The sequence below is a fragment of the Epinephelus moara genome, chromosome 19 (assembly GCF_006386435.1).
Source record: "Epinephelus moara isolate mb chromosome 19, YSFRI_EMoa_1.0, whole genome shotgun sequence".
NCBI lineage: Eukaryota > Metazoa > Chordata > Actinopteri > Perciformes > Serranidae > Epinephelus > Epinephelus moara.
In genome coordinates this window covers 20,715,065-20,731,749 of record NC_065524.1, presented here as the reverse complement: position 1 = coordinate 20,731,749, position 16,685 = coordinate 20,715,065, and the positions used below count along the sequence as shown (strand labels likewise).

The 16,685-nt window shown below is 41.5% G+C and overlaps 2 protein-coding genes across 5 annotated transcripts in view; one reads left to right on the top strand and one right to left on the bottom strand.

Moving 5' to 3' along the window:
- Positions 1-4,482, top strand: part of LOC126407257 (cytochrome c oxidase assembly protein COX15 homolog) — a 6,042-nt gene extending 1,560 nt beyond the window's left edge. The window contains exons 2-9 of the mRNA XM_050072016.1: positions 930-1,117; positions 1,214-1,336; positions 1,478-1,664; positions 1,836-2,003; positions 2,130-2,211; positions 3,142-3,296; positions 3,448-3,561; positions 3,645-4,482. Coding sequence (XP_049927973.1) covers positions 930-1,117; positions 1,214-1,336; positions 1,478-1,664; positions 1,836-2,003; positions 2,130-2,211; positions 3,142-3,296; positions 3,448-3,561; positions 3,645-3,776 — 1,149 coding nt within the window. The 3' untranslated portion in view covers positions 3,777-4,482. The remainder of the gene's footprint in view (positions 1-929; positions 1,118-1,213; positions 1,337-1,477; positions 1,665-1,835; positions 2,004-2,129; positions 2,212-3,141; positions 3,297-3,447; positions 3,562-3,644) is intronic.
- The window catches only part of LOC126407258 (Kv channel-interacting protein 2-like), a 139,467-nt gene continuing 126,596 nt past the window's right edge, over positions 3,815-16,685 (bottom strand). For 3 of the 4 annotated variants that reach the window (XM_050072020.1, XM_050072019.1, XM_050072018.1), the window contains exons 2-8: positions 10,597-10,721; positions 10,328-10,397; positions 9,835-9,905; positions 9,508-9,615; positions 7,201-7,305; positions 6,972-7,034; positions 3,815-6,636 (exon numbers count right to left, since the gene is read on the bottom strand). In XM_050072020.1, the coding sequence (XP_049927977.1) occupies positions 6,589-6,636; positions 6,972-7,034; positions 7,201-7,305; positions 9,508-9,615; positions 9,835-9,905; positions 10,328-10,397; positions 10,597-10,721 (590 nt within the window). In that variant the 3' untranslated portion in view covers positions 3,815-6,588. Of the gene's footprint in view, positions 6,637-6,971; positions 7,035-7,200; positions 7,306-9,507; positions 9,616-9,834; positions 9,906-10,327; positions 10,398-10,596; positions 10,722-12,965; positions 13,069-16,685 lie in introns of all 4 variants that reach the window. The other variant, XM_050072017.1, reaches the window with a different exon arrangement.

Here is a 16,685-nt window from a genome sequence, read left to right as displayed (position 1 = left end):
GCTGGTACGTAGTGCTCACTTACAGAAGCATATTCGCTGTGGTAGATGTGGGCTGCGACTTTAAGATCGCCAGTAATATGTTGTGTATGTTTGTGAATTTGTGACGAATCTGCTGACGGAGGCGCAGCACATCTGCAGCTGTTCGGTAAGGAAACCAGTTAAATTGGAAACCAGTAGGGACACAACACCGGTACTGAACCCATTACTGGTCATTAAAACAAAGTGAATGTATCAGAAGAGATCTAACAGGAGAAAGGAGGTATTATGTAAGTTTATTAAGTGCTACTTGGCCAGAAGTACACACACACTAAAATATTACACCCACATGTTGACCTGGCCTGGTATATGGGGACATTGTCTTGTGTCATGAAACAGAAAAATGTGTTCAACAAACTGCTGTCACATGGTTTGACACACATTTGTGTTTAAACTATCACTGTATGTATGAATTCTGTAAAACTGCAACAATTAATTGATGTTTTGATTAGTTGCCAGCTGTTAAATAAATTCCCAACTACTTTGATAATAGAATAATCAGTTTGGGTAAAGGTTTAAACAAACAAACAAACAAAAAAAACTAAACTCTCTGATTCCAGCTTCTAAAAATGTGAAATTGTTTTGGTGTCTTTACTTCTCTATAACAATAATCTGAATATTTTTGGGTTGTGAACTAAACAAGACATTTGAGCTTTGGGAAACACTGATGTTTTTCACCATTTTCAGACATTGTATGGACCAAATAACTAATTGATAAATGTAGAAAATACTTGATAGAGTAATCAGCAATGAAAATCATTCATTTTAACCCTATTCTTCAGTGTGTATACATTTTTGTTAAAGTAAATGTGGCTGTTTTTTAGGGATACAGATTTCAAAGTTGTACTACAGATTTATTTCAAGTCTCCTCTCTCCCTTATTTACAACTTCAGCGGAGTCCACAGCTACGACAATGGCTTGTAAAGAGAAGTCAGAGCACCATCACAGCAGAGGCAGGAGCCTCCTCCACTCCGGCAGCAGCTACTGTCCCCAACGCGGCCACAAATCGCATCGTAGGACGCTGGTTACTGGGCTGCAGCGGGCTGGTTGTTGGGGCTATTGTCTTGGGTGGCGTCACAAGGTAAAAGTGACTTAAAAGTGCTGTGTCTGTGTATACAATACTCCTCCTTGTGTTGAAGTGGTTTTGGTTTGTACTGATGTGCATTTGTTTAATCAGGCTAACAGAATCTGGGCTCTCGATGGTTGACTGGCATCTGGTGAGAGAGATGAAGCCACCTCAGACACAAGCAGAGTGGGAGGCTGAGTTTTCCAAGTACCAGCAGTTTCCTGAATTTAAAATGTAAGGCCGCATCTTTTCTGTTTACCTTATTCAGATGCAACCCTTCACTAATAATCAAAACACAACTTTGTAACCTGCCTTCGTTTTGAAATTAGTTAAATTGTCTTTAAAAAATGATCTGTTGTCATTATGTTTTCCCAGAATGAACCATGACATGACTCTGCCAGAGTTTAAATTTATCTTCTACATGGAGTGGGGTCATCGCATGTGGGGAAGGCTGGTTGGACTTGGGTACATCCTTCCCACCATTTATTTCTGGAGGAAAGGATACTTCAATCGCTCCATGAAGGGAAAAGTCCTCGGGCTTTGCGGATTTGTGTTCTTCCAGGTAAGACCCAATTCATCTGCAGTGATGAGACAAGATCATAGGAAGTTTGTTCTTACTGTACCTCACTCTTCGTGTAAGTTTTTGTCAGAGCATGTTGGGCACAGTGTTTTACTTGTCCTTAAGTTTGTAGTCATGTTGTATGAATGACCGCATCATTGTGTGTCTTCTCAGGGCCTTCTGGGATGGTACATGGTAAAAAGTGGTCTTGAGGAGAAGCCTGAGTCTTATGACATCCCCCGGGTGAGCCAGTATCGTCTGAGTGCTCACCTTGGTTCTGCCTTGCTGCTGTACTGCGCCAGTCTCTGGACAGGGCTCACTCTGCTGCTGCCTGCACACAAGGTACAGAGGCAGTCTCTGAGATAATATCAGTCTGCAAGTAATACAGTTTAACCTTAGTCTGTGGATTCAAATGTCAATGTCAGTTTTTGTTTTTTTATTTTATTTATGATGGCATCTGTTTGACAGTTGGCAGACACCAAACGTCTCATGCAGCTCAGAAGGTTTGCCAAGGGTACTGGTGGACTCGTCTTCCTTACTGCTCTTTCAGGTACGGTTTGTTCCTGTGTGAATGGAACATCAAAAACATAATAGAACAAATAGTTACTGGAGTACTTTCAGTTTCAAGCTTCTTTAAAGATACAGTTAGTAAGTTTCGTAACAATCTCTTTTTTGTCGTATTTGCTGGAACTCACTGCTTCCAGACAAAAGTCAGTGAAACAGACCTGTCTGTCTGTACCTGGAAAGAAAAAGGAATCATGTTCCTCATCTTCCTTGTAGTTCCTCTGATGGCATTTTCTAGAATCCACCACAGCTGAAGGAAAACAGCCAATCAGAACAGAGGAGTCTCTAACGCAGCTGTCAATCATGTTAATCACTGTTCGAGAGCTGCATTTAAACTGTGAAACCAGGCAGCACTGTTAAAAAATAAATCAAGGTTCTGTTACTGCACTGCCTGTTTCTCTCCTCAGATGTTTTCAGAGGCATATTTTAGTGTACTGTTTCGCTGTAAAATGAGAAGGTATGATCTGGTTAGTTGGCGGTGCGCACTTTTGGCTTGACTGTTTTCACAGTCACAAACACTCTCATTTTACAGCTAAACACTGCACTAAAATATGTTTCTAAAAACATTTGAGGAGAGAAATGAGGATCACTGTCTAGTTTTACAGTTTAACCGCAGTTCACAAGCAGTGATTGACATGATTGACAGCTGTGTTAAATAGGAGGAATCTTGCAAATGCCATTAGAAGCACAAAGAGGAGGCAGAATATAGTCTTCATATTTGAAGCTAAAGTAGTTCAGAACAGTTAACTGTAGAACTTGTAGAGAGTCAAGGGTGATATTATAAACAAATAGTTTGATGCTTACACTTTCTGTATGAAGTCTAATGGTGTACACTGTTAAATAAAGATTAAATATAGATACAGTGTAGTTCATAGATATGCATCTATTTGTAAACATTCACCAAATGCTTTTACAGGTGCTTTTGTTGCTGGTCTGGATGCTGGACTGGTGTATAACTCCTTCCCTAAGATGGGTGAGCGATGGATCCCAGATGATCTTCTGTCTTTCTCACCGGCCCTCAAGAACTTCTTTGAAAATCCCACGACTGTGCAGTTCGACCACAGAATATTGGTGTGTTACTATTTCTAAACAGATAAAATCTTCTGGGCAACATTTTTACATAAATGAGACATTATTTGTAACCGTCTCTTACCTACTCAGTAATTTGAGAGGCAGCTTTAAGTTGTTGACGGTTGTCTGTACTTACTTGTTTTTCTTCTAGGCCATTTCTTCTTTGACCGCAATTACAGGCCTCTATATGTTCTCAAGGCGGATGATGCTGCCCAGGAGGGCTAAGATCGCCATCAGCCTTCTCACAGCAATGGCCTATGGACAGGTGGGTTGTCAGTCTGCCCTGAGACATGTTAACTCAGTCTTGATATTTCTCAGTGTAACTAAACTCTGTGTTTGTATCTTCAGGTTGCGCTTGGTATCAGCACCCTGTTACTGTATGTCCCCACTCCACTGGCAGCAACTCACCAGTCCGGCTCTGTGGCTCTTCTCTCGCTGGCCATTTGGGTTCTGGCAGAGCTCCGCAAGATGCCCAAGTAAATTCCTGCGCCTTATGGACAAATCCAATCCCTATTAGCCACACCTCAAGCCTCTAAGAGCCAGCAGTGTCATTGTGAACGAGGCTTTGGAGAGAAAAGTGAAAAAAATGGAAGGGTGAAAAACAGAGGAATGATTTAACAGTGGACAACACCGACATGCTGAAGTGTCTCTCCTGTGGTGTTGCAGTGTTTCATCACATTGATATTAAAGCTGGAGTGTTGATAAAAAATGTCAAGAATACATAGACTGAACCCTGAAGATGACAACTTGATGTGAAGTGTTTTGTGAGGAGTAAAAAAGCAACGCAGAAGTAAATTTTCAGTTTCTCTCCAGCTTTAATGACACAGCAACAGGATTTCCAGTGAAGGATATGCATTTGGGTTGCAGCCAGAATTTTGCAGGAATATTTTAAGTTAAGTTTTTTGTTCATGTGCATAGTTTTACCAGGATGTTTTGACTGAAAATTGAGTTACTAAGTCACTCGTTACCTAGTGTCGGTTCACACACTACCTATAAGTTGAATCAGTTGTGGCTGTTGGGATTGTATGTATAATTATGTACATTTAAGTTATGAACTATTTCTTGGTGACATTGTGATGATGGAAAATAAGGTATAAAATATGCAGAATCTTGATTGTTGCTTTGCACTGTGTCTTTACAAATGTCTTATTTTATTAATAAAGATGATTCTGTACAGTCGTTAAAATTCAAACTCCTCAGTCCATTTTGCATAGTAACTGTGATTTTTATTTGTCTCTGTACAAAATATACACATTTTGAATACGTAATGCAACCAGTTGAGGCTAGCTAACTAGACAGTCAGTACAACGGGTTAGTAGGTTTTCATTGTTCTAGACACAGTACATGCGGGTATTGACAGGTTTTACTTGTGGTCAGGAATGGACGTTTAAAAACTATTGGCAAGGAACAATCAGAGCCAAACCACTTACCCCCCACAAAAAAAAAAAAAAAGCAGCAATAGAAAATAACTGCAGGGCTGGAAGTGCATATATTCATCAGGGCCATAGTGCACCCTTGTACTGTGCTCTGAGAGGTTGGATGAGTGGGAATGTGCTGATACGTGGTGGAGAACATTATTGCTATTCCATGCAGTCTCTCTGCATTTTAAAGACACTATATTCTATGTAATTACGGCTCGAGTGTCTCTGTTTCTTACGCCATCTTGGATTTGAGAGTCCAGTTTGAAAAGAAGCTAATTAACAAGTGGCTGCAAATAATTTGAATGTCTTTCAAATGATGTGGGTGTACAATATGAACACTTCAGTTTGGACAATGTGCAGATAAACCACATTACCAATCCACCAAATTACATCCCTTCATCTCTGATTGCCCCTTGCCCCGCTTACTAGACAGCATCTCCCTCTCTCTTCACCCACAGGTGGGCTTCATGTCTTAACCTAGAGTGGCTTTATGTACCTCTTTAATTTATATCTTCTCTTTGGTGTTACAGAAAGAGGGAGAATACAGAATAAGGGGGCACATAAAAAAACAACAACTAATAAACCATGTCGCTCTCACTAACAGTACACACACACATACTATGCCTCTTTGAAATTGGATGAGCCTAATTCAATGCAACAAGGGTTTTGAAATTTGTGTGGTAGAACCTGCTACAACCACATGACATTTCCGATTACAAGAAGTTCACAAGTACAATCTGCAATCTAATAAATTCCCCTTTGGATGTGTATTGGTAGACTAGTACAACGTTGGTATGCGAGTCCTGTGTTGAGAGAAGTTGGGATGGTCAAAACAACTCGTCAAGTACAGCACAGTCCCCATGATGTACTGCCTAATATCACACCATTGGGAGTGCTAGAAAATGTACAACAGTCAATAGACACCTACAGCTAAGACTGTAATAGTTTGGAAGGCTCTGAATTATTCTACCAAAATCCCATGAATGGAGGTGGGTGTTGTCCCATTAGAGTCTTACACAGGTAAGATGGATGACATCTCTCTCTGATACACATGCGCACACACATACACAAAGGGTGAGGCACCTGTGAATGACTAGGAACAGCAGACAGACAAGCAGACTTTGGAGTATCTCTGTAAATACATAATTGGATATTAGTGACATCATGCGATATTGTAATCAGTTCTTCATGGAAAACAACACGTTTGAACCTCCATCTGGAAAGCGGGTTCGCTTGGATCTCCGATTCATCAGTTGTTTCCTCCGGGAGTGTCTTTCTCTCTCTCGTCCACAAGATGGTGGTAGATTCATTTCTATTTTTATGGCCGGTGCGCGAGCAGTCTAGGCTCCAGGGGAGGTGTTACCCACATGCACAGAGGCAGGATCAGAATCACAAATCCAAATCTCAGCCATCACAGGAGAAAGGGGTAAAAGTGATCTTAGATCGAGGTTTCAGGGAAACTTCCTCCCTCTGAGTTCAGCCATTACAGGCTGCGATAGTTCCTCCATCAGTAATAGTAATAAATAAAACAGGTGGGGGGTCTTGCGTGTGCCGGTGCCTGTGAGCCCGCTGCTTGCCTTCTTTCTCTGTGCCTCTGGGGTAAAACTAAGGTTCTGCATGATGAGGAAGGGAGTCGGGGGAAACTCCATTGTCGCTTGGAGAAATGTCACTGGGGGTCCAGGAAGAGGGAGAGGGCCTCTTGGTGCCCTCAGGACTCACAGCTTTCAACAGACACACAAGCACAAGCTTGCAAGTCAGAATACGGCCACACACACACACACAATCACATACTCTTTCTCTCTTTTCAATCCCGGTTCGTCTTACACACACACTCCCCTCCCTGGTGCCAGCATACTCTCTGGTCCAGATTCTTAGATGACGTTGTCAAACAGCTGCATGGACTGCATGATGTTCTCATCCTGGACAGAGACAAAGGGTTTGGTTTAGGAGGCGTTTCTCCTTATGTGTTACCCAAATTATTCACACTGGGGAAAGTGAGGATTAAAAGTATAGTTTGACATTTTACAGTGTTTTGCTTTCTGGCTGAGTTAGATGAGAAGATTGACAGTGTACCACTCCTCTCAGGAGGTCCTCATGCTAAGCTAAGCTTACCAGCTCCTGGCTCTAGCTGCATACTTAATGCACAGGAAAGTGGTGTCAATCTTCTCATCTGAGTCTGGGCAAGAATGCAAATAAGCATATTTAAATTTCGAACTGCTTCTTTAGGCCTTGATAATCCCCTTTTTCGCCACACCTTTTTGCATGACTCAATGAACTCTTCTATGGTGACCACGCCGTCTTTATTCCGGTCCATTTTCTGAAAGAAAAATATCGCAGGCATGGATTTACTCACTAAAAAACTATTGTATGTTCAATATTTGTGTTCATTATCTTATAACAATATCTCTATCAGTAATATTTTTGAGTTTTTAAACAAAGATAAAATGAAAGGTTAATTGAAAATAAAGACGGTTGAGTTTGACCTGGAAGAAGCTCTCCACGTGTTCTCTTGGAGCATCGTCCTGCATAGTGGGGTATGTGTACTTCCCCATCATGTCATAGATGGACCTCATGATGTCCAACATCTCCTGGAAAGTGAAGGATAAAAGTGAGAACACATTATTGAGGATGTAAAAGTTGTTGGACAACATAAAGACAGAAAGGTTTATACAAGTACAGAGGTCATAAATTCAAGAACTTGTTTTTTTGTTTTGCTTTATTTGATTAAAAAAATACCAACTAATATTTAGTATATTATAGACTGTTAATTTTATTCCATTTGTTGGTAAAATATGACATCTGGGATTATTTTCGTGCATGCCCAAAAGGAACTTGGTTATATAAGAGCATATAGCCACATGTACCACAGATTGATGAGTAGGACTGAGTGTTACAATCCTTGAAGTTTCTGCACTACATTACTACCATTTAGGCACATCTCAAGTTGTGTACCTCGACGTCACTGGGTGTTTTGGCCCTTTGTTACAACACACTCGCAGTCAAGGCATGCACACACAGGGTAATTAGACCCGGGTGTGTGTCTTATGGTTTTCCAGACAGTATCTCATCTTTTCAGCCACAGCCAGTGACTGCTCCTTTCTGCGGCATTGGCGAGTTCTTTAATTGCCTTCCTTTGGGCCTGTCCTCTGACTCCCACTTCCCTTAGGAGCCTTGGAGTGGAACTGGCTGTGAAGCCCCTGCAACCCACCTCAACTGGACACACTTTTTGCATTCTGTTCTTACTCCCCTGCTTCTGCTGCAAGGTTGAAGAATCTCGGCCTTTTGCATTTGTATGCCTCATCCACAGTATCCTCCCAGGGGATCAACAGCTCAATGATGAAGACACACCGGCAGGAGTTAGACTAGAGGACGAGGTCTGGTCGCAGGTTGGTTGTTGTGATTTCAAATGAGGAGGAGAGTCTGCGGTCTGGGTTGATACTCATTTCCTCGTCTCTGGCTGCATGTCGTATGGTAGTTGTGGGAATGTTGTTCAGGCACTGATAGGCATCATCTGTTATCATTACTCTTTTGCACTCAAGTTCAGCTGCCAAACACCTCAGCAATCGGTTGTGTCACCAGGTGTACCTGCCTTGTGTTAAGCTGGCCTACAACCAATCAAGATTAGCTTAAGGGTTGCCAGAACTGCATGCTGGAGCCAGGCTGGATCCTCTCCCAGCCAAAGACTTGGGTTTGTGGCAGAGAAAACATATTTGAACTCCATGAAATGTTCCTCCTCTTAAAACCATCCCTCATCCAGAGGCCTTGCATGGCTTGGAATATGGCTTTGGCATACCTGGCTGCTTCTTCTTGGTGGTGCACCACCAAGTGCTAGCATTCAGTTGGAGTAGTCTTTTGCCAGGTAGATTTCATTCCTTCCAGGCCAAAGCCCCCTCTGCCTTGTTGGACATGGCACATTGTATCCCAGTGTTGTAGGGCGGATTTGGTGTCTAGTACTGCTCTGGCTCTACTTCTTCCCTGTTGCTAGGGTTGGAAAGACGGCTCTTACAACTGATCAGAGATTCTGTGAGTGTCATGTTTGGCCTTGCTTTGACACATTTGTATTTCTCTACCAAGTTAGAGATTGGCAGTCAGAGGGCTGTATTCCCATAGAGCCCTATGCTGCTGATGCTGCTGCTTCTCGGTAACCCAAGCCACTTCCTCACTTGTGAGTTCACCAGTCTCTCCAGCCAGATGACATAAGATACAGTGACCTCATAGATGGTGACTGGCCACTTTAGCCAGAGCAGCAGGCTGAACTGAACGCTTGAAAGCTTCAGCCTTCTTGCAAGAGCAGTGTTGTTGATTTGCTTGAGGACACTGACTGTATCCTGTTTGAGCTGTTTCACCTGCTCAGTGTCTTTTAGGTTTGCAATAATCATATTTCAAGGCTTTTGATAGACTTCTCCAGGACAGTCGATATCGTCTCATCGTTGATGCAGAACCTTTAGCTGATGAGCCGGACCTTGGTGGTGGGTAATATTACAAGATTGGTGGGTTTAATCTCCATTCGTGCCCATTCGATATTTTCCTGGAGTTTATCCAGCAGGTGTTTGGTGCATGCTTTTACAGGATATTTTTTACATACTGGTGTATTCAGTGACAAATATCCTGGCAGACAATTTCCACATCTGATTTCCACCAAAATTGAAATGTACAAAGATTAATGGGGTGCTTCCACATCCTCCCAAATACTGTGGACATGACCTCATACTCGTTAGTAGATACAGCCTTGCTTAGAAGCCATTACAGAAAGTGATGTGTGTGTGAGTGTGTGTGTGTGTGTGCTTTACCTCTTTGGTGATGCAGCCATCTTTGTTCAGGTCATAAAGGTTGAACGCCCAGTTTAACCGGTCATTAATGGTCCCTCTCAGGATGATAGACAGGCCAAATACAAAGTCCTGAGATAGATGGGAAACGATTTACTGTACTGTTTTAACATCACTTGAATCTTAACACAGTAAATCAAGTCAAATTTTCATCACAGTACAAATCTCTGTGGGCAGGTATTCAGAGAGAATACATATTTGTGTAGATTCAGCCGTAGTAACAAATTTCACCTGAGCACATATTAGCTTTCATCTCTAAAAAAAGGAAGCCGATATAAGAATAGAGCTCACCTCGAAACTAACTGAGCCGTTCTTGTTAGTGTCGAAGGCTTCAAACAGGAAATGTGCATACATACTTGAATCTGCAAAGGTAGAGACTTACAGTAACCCGTGTGCCCTCGAAACATGAAGCAAAGTCTTTGAACAGCTTGGATTAGCAGCCAGCTAAATATAGCCGAGATATAAGAATAATTTCAAATACAACTGGAGGCGAGTGGTTAACATTTCATCAAGCTAAACATCATAAAAATGAAAAATCGCCTCTCGTCTTTGCAGTGCATGGACCGTGGTTCAGCAGAGCAGATTTATAATGAGTTAATTATGTTCATTTCATTGTGATGATGAAAAGCTCCCTGTGTACCGCTACTGAATCAAATGAATGCCTTTATTTACGCTTATATCTGAAGTCTGTGAAATGAATGAAGTTAGGAAGACTGGTGTAAATTAAAGTATTACAGACACAGTTGGAGCTCTTCAGGTTAAGCAGTGGGAGTTGACAACTCACCTCCCTGCGGAAAGAACTGGGAGTAAATGGTCTTAAAGTTCTCCTCATTCACCACACCACTCGGACACTCCTGGAATACAGATGTGAATCGAGAAAACTCATTAGTTCCCACCCAGCACAGAATATATAAAGCACTACACGGTAACTTCACATCTTGCCAGACTTATACAGCTCTTAACTCCCATGATGATGCTACTAGAACCAGATTTCTTAGACTTATTTTTTAATTTGCAGTCTGCCTGATCACTCTCTTCTTCAGCCAGACCTACATTTTTGAAGCCCCTGTAGAGGACTTGAAGCTCCTTCTTGGTGAACTTAGTCTGCTCCTGCAGCTTGTCCATGCTCTCAGGGCGATGACACACAGTGGATAACTCAAAGTCATCTTCCACGCTGTCTGTGTGAGGGAGACACCAGTGTTAGTCTGCATTTATCATCACTGCGCCCTCACCAACCTCCAGGAGAGCCATCGCCTGGCCAATATATTTTAATGAAGTCATCAAACTAATATTGAGCTCATCACATAGTATAAGGCAAACTATTATCCTACCCAATGTGGTTATTGCTGAGCGTCTTAACAATGTTAAAATATGATGTTAAGGTGAACAAGTCTATTCAGCCATTCTGCTAAAGTTTATGTTAACAGTGTGCAGCCTTATACATTGACTCATACAGTACTCAAATCTCAGTCACCTGTGTTAAAGTCCTGTGTTAACCCTCTTGTCCACCACATCTTACTACCATTGTGGACCCTACTGCTCTTTCTGCTATGCCACCTCACTTTCTAGCAGTATGTTTTTGAGCCTTTTCTCGTAAATTTACCATTTTAATGTCAGATTATACGTAGCTGCTGCGCAGCGATGGGTCGGGTCCGGGCATTTTTAGGCAATTCTGAGCAACCTCTGGAACCTAAGACAGTCATCTACCGCTCTGAGCTAACTGGCAAGTAGCAACTCAACAGTGGCTTCACAATATGAGTAAGCCATTCACTGTTGTGTAGGAAAGCAGCCATCCGTGCATGGAAAGGCAGATTTGAAACCACTGTAAAAAATTCAGTTATTAAGAGAAAAATCTGAAAATACACATATTGCATCTAGACAGCATGGAGATGTTAGTAATTTGTTTGTAACAATGATTGATTTGCTCCATAAGTGAAAAACTGATGTTTAAATTTGACATTTTTACATTGACTCCAATTGTTCACATTAGAGCAAAATTCAAAATGCTGTCAAAAATGCAGTTTTTGAGATAAAATTCTGAAATTTGTCACACATCATCTACTCTAGAATTTTGTCTTATTTTTCATGAACACTGAAGATTTATTTAGCAAGAATTTGCATGTATATGTTTACAGTACCGTTTACAGTCAAACATTTTGATGCACTGTAGGCTCAATTATTGATAAATCAAAAATCTGAGAAACATAGTTTTTGTAGGACAGTCTGAAGATGCTCTGTAGCAAGTGAAGATGCTCTGTAGCAAGTTTGGTGTCAATTTACATGATTATGATGAACTTCATAATTTTTAATAGTGTACAAAAGTTTCTTCAGTATTGGGGCTACAGTTTGATGAAAGTTGTGAAGTTGTAGCACGTATGGTTGATTTGCTATGAATTTTCAAAGTTTTGAACTTTAGACGCTTGCTGTAGCGCCACCATCAGGACTATTGGCTTGAGTTTACAGCTGAGGATATCTGGCATGAGACTGGACCTTTGTGCAAAGTTTGGTGAGTTCTCACCCATGGGAAGTATGATTTCCTCGGAAGAAGAAAGAAGAAAGAAGAATACCTAGGATTACAATAGTGTCCTGACAGCTTAGCTGCCCGGACCCTAAAAATAGCCAAGATTGGCTAACACTAGCCCTAAACATGACCTCTTTGCCCTAATATTTACCGCTGACAACCTCAACATGCCACCATGACAAGTACTAGCCAATCACAGCATGCAGAGGGATCCATAATAGCTCGTTGCAGTGATAGCTGAATAGCTGCAGTGTGACTTTTTCCACCTGGTTGCAAATAGAAACTCTGTTTTCTCCTAATTTTGAAGAGACATGGTCAAGTATTTTCCAATCATCTTTGTTCAAGCACCGGCTACAGTACTTCAGACCACAAAGCAAAACAATGTCTTTAAAGCATATATAAAATGACTGAGTTACTTGTCTGAAAAACTCAAGTTTAAGTATGCTAAGGAGAGACCTTTACTGAGGGAGTGAGTGAAGGTGGTTAACATTAATCAGAGTGGTAACGACGAGACAATTTAAAAGGTGAGGAGACACATCCATGAACAGAAATTCCTCATCCCATCTGTTTCTCCAAAAAATAACTGTCAATAACTGTACACACACAGACAGACACACAGACACACACACGTTCTATTGCCCAAGGGAACATAACGCTTCGAATCACAAAATGTGAAAACAGGTCTGACCTATTAACAGCAATAGTAGAGTGTTGAGTTTGTGGGTTGACTGTGTGTCTGTAGGTTGTTTTATGTGTACACTGAATGTTTCGGTGGCTGTGTGTGTGTGTGTGTGTGTGTACATGACTGCATCCACACAAGAATCTGCATGAGTTTTTGTAATTCACTTAAGAGTCGGGACACATGGAGGAAAGTAGAGATGTATAGAGAGTGAAGGAGCACTTGCTTTGACTGATAGAGGGGGCAGCCGAGGGCTGGCAGCATGGCAGCAGCTTGAGGAATCGCTGCTTTATGGTTTTTTTGCTTTGGCTGGTGGAAGGATTACCTGTAATAATCACCAACCATAGCACACAGGTTAGACACAAGTCTGCAAATTGTGTTTTCATACACACACACACATGCACACATGCCCTGTGAGGACCAAAAACGCACTCCATGCAAGGGACAGATGCAACAACAGACTGATTCATGCCGTTTAGTCAAATTGCTAATTGCCTGCTGACCTGGCTCAGCGACGGGAGACCACGAGTACCACTTCAAACAGTAGATGATACCAGACAAAAGCAGCACAGTGTGACTCCTAGAAACACACAGTTTTGTGAATCAGACTGTCTCTCATAGCACAATGCCACATTCGGCATACTGTATAAAAATACAGTGGAGAGTATCAATTCAAAGCACAAGTCAAACATCAACGGTTTTAATTCACAATCGGCTTAAGGACTTAATTTCACTTGCCAGACAAACGTCCTGCAAAACCACCTCTACCAGAGCCCATCACGTCTACCACTGTAGCACCAGTTCACGTCAGAGCAAGCAAATGTCATTGCGCCTATTTTGCCATGTTTCAGGGAATGATAATAAAAATCAGATGGGGGAAGTAAAACACATACGCACACATGAACCTATACTTACTCCTGCCTCTTAGTTTCCATGGTAACAGTCCCCTCACCCCTTTTAGCAGGACCCCAGCAGTCTGAGGGATGAAGGCCATGTTGGGGTGAAAACCAGTAAAACCACAGTACCTCCACAGACTATCTAGCCTCTGTGATGTACCACCCTGTTGTCCTCAGGGACTCTGGCCCCCCTGACCTGTGGCTCTGGCGTCATTTGGAGCCAGAACAGGATACCAGATTAATACATCCAGCCGCCTAGCACAGGCCCAGCCCTCCGCCTCAGGGTAGGGTCTGCTTGTGCACACAACATATGTGTAATACATATACACATAAGCATATGTATAAGTAAATATGTTTTTGTATGTAGACCCAACAGCTGCCAATGACACAGAAATAAATATGGAATACTTTGACATCTGTCAAAGGGACAAAAATAAACCCAAGTAAGTTTTCAAAGATGCCTGATGGTAGCAAAGTAATCGCACTGTATTGCTGTAATGTTGTATCTGGTTGAGGTGAAGCTTATTGTTACTAAATGGCCTAATCTACTACAGGTGAGATTGTTTGTCACGTGCTGTTCCCAGCATCAAGAAAAATACCCCATGAATTTGAAAGTGGTCAGAAAAAAATTCACAATTTCATTACGGCTGGGTAACTCCATGCAGAAGAAGATCATGTTATACAACTGAACACCCCAGAACAGCTACTAAATGGACCTTGGGGTGAGATTTTTTTTGTCAGCTAATTTTAATTTACACTGCTGTTTGTTTACTTGTTAGATGTCACTTTAATTTATTGCAACAGTGCATCATATTCACGTTAATCGTGCAACTGTAACTACAGCTGTCACAAAAAGGTAGCGGAATTAAATTTGCAATATCTTAATTTGCTAGATACAATGAAGAAGTATACAGTAGCAAACAAAAATCACAAGTAAAGTCAAAATATATCAAAACTGTACCTACAAACAAACCTACTTCCAAGTAGTGCTTAAAGGTTCTGTATACAATATTCAGAGCAAAAATATAGCAGCAAATAATTCTTTGCTATGTAAAGATAAAGTGGAGTAATGACGTCATGAGCAGAGAATGAAGTCATGCTCCTTCTGTGTGAGTTGTGGTCTGAGCTTCTCTGTACTTTGTTTTGGTCTGGTCTTGCCGCACTTACATGTTGGTGCCTGTGAGTCCCTGTGTGTGTATCCCACTGCTAGTTGCTGCCACTGCACTGTGCTTTTACTGCTGTTACTGCTGAAAATGCCATACAGATCCATGTATCCAGCACTGTTGTTATTTGCACCGTTACCTGCTAGCCACCGGCTCCGCTACCTCTCTGGTGAGAACCGTGTTCAGGTAATCCCAGCTCAGATTCTGAATTGTACATACATATTCTGTATGTTGCATACAGCCCTATAGGGTATTAAGTTTGCTCTTGCAGAGCTTTAAAGATTTCATTGTTGATTAAATCTTTAATGCTAGTAATTGCAGTGAAATACATTTTTAAAGTAGCCTTCAGTTGTTATTGTGTCGCAGATGCAGCTTGTCTCTGGGTGTGAGCAGACTAAATTTAATTCCTGCGGATTGTTCAGAGGGCCTGGACGGAGATAGGTAAAAAAGAAAACCTTCATAATTTCTACTTCCTCTGCTCTGCATGGCACGCTGAGCTTGAAATACTTGTAAGGACCATGAAAGCTGAATCTACTGGAAACTGTCAATGCTTAGATATGCTTCTTTTAGGATTGAGACACCTTTTCCTCTCCTCCTGTCTCACAGCTCTCTTTCCATCTGCTGTGTTTCTTTCTCTGTAGTTTTGTCCTTTGCCGGTGATGAAATGTCTTGCTTATTGTGATGTCTTTTGAGTAAACGTGGCCAAGTTTGTCTTGGAATAGAGATGTTTGATCTCAGAGGGATTAACCTAATTTTAATGTGCACAAGTATGTCTCTTTAAGGTCCCCTATATATTCTTAAATATGCCCCGAAAACATCTTACAACACATCATCAACTGTATCAATCTATCTTAGAAACTAAGCTGCTGTTGTTGTTTTTTTATTTCAGAGCTGATACAGGACTTAACATGGGAGTTGTAGCTAGTATTAATGTCATGGTTGAAAATGGCCCTTTGTTGAAAACAAGCACTACACTCATTACCCTATTGAAGTAACGTGATCAATTTATTCTCCAGCCTTTGAAGTTAAAATTGTTTTTTGAGTGGCACTGACAATGAGGCCAGAAATTCTTTCATTTTGGCTTGAGTAGGCGGAAAATAAAAACTGTCTATTCCTTATCAGACACGGGGGAAATGCAACTTTGTGTGTTCTTCAGCTGATGTGCAGCATTAAGTCATTCTTACCCGGCGCGCCCTGTAGTGACTGTGGAATTAGAGTTCAATAGTTTTCCCCAGGGTACACTGACAAACCATCACAACTCTTCAGGAAATAATAAAACAGCTCTATTTTTAGCTTGATGGCAACACATTTTTGGCAATATCCAGTAACTTCTGAAGAGGCTGTGTGTTTCATAAACTCAAGAGATCTGAGGATTTTCTCAAGGCACAGAGACGCTATCAGCCGAAGTGAAGGCAGCACACATATTACAGTGATACAGTATACTGCAGATCCAACATTGAACCTTTCAGCTGTGATTTCTAGACCCTCCTGACACTGATGGGAAAAGCAAAATGTGCAATTCAAAAAAGCAGTGCAGTTTTCACAACTACTAGGATAAAATTAGAACTTAGACACATCCTGGTGGTTTGGTTGGTTCTTCGTGTGTCTGTGGTTTCAAATGAGGCCTGGGACCTTTACCTAATGTCGTTCATCTCCTCCCACGTCTTCTGCCTTTACTCGTAACTGCACTGCATCTATTTATTGCACTTCCTTAAATCTTGGGGACTCACAAGAGGCAAGAAAGAAATGAAACCTCAAAATCGATGCAGCAGGGGCACAGAGATCCTGATTTAAGTCCCTAATGGCTCCAGCATATGGCTCAAACTCCAAAACGTTAGATCCAATAATGCATTTTTTTTTTTTGGAAGTGCCTCAATGTTTGC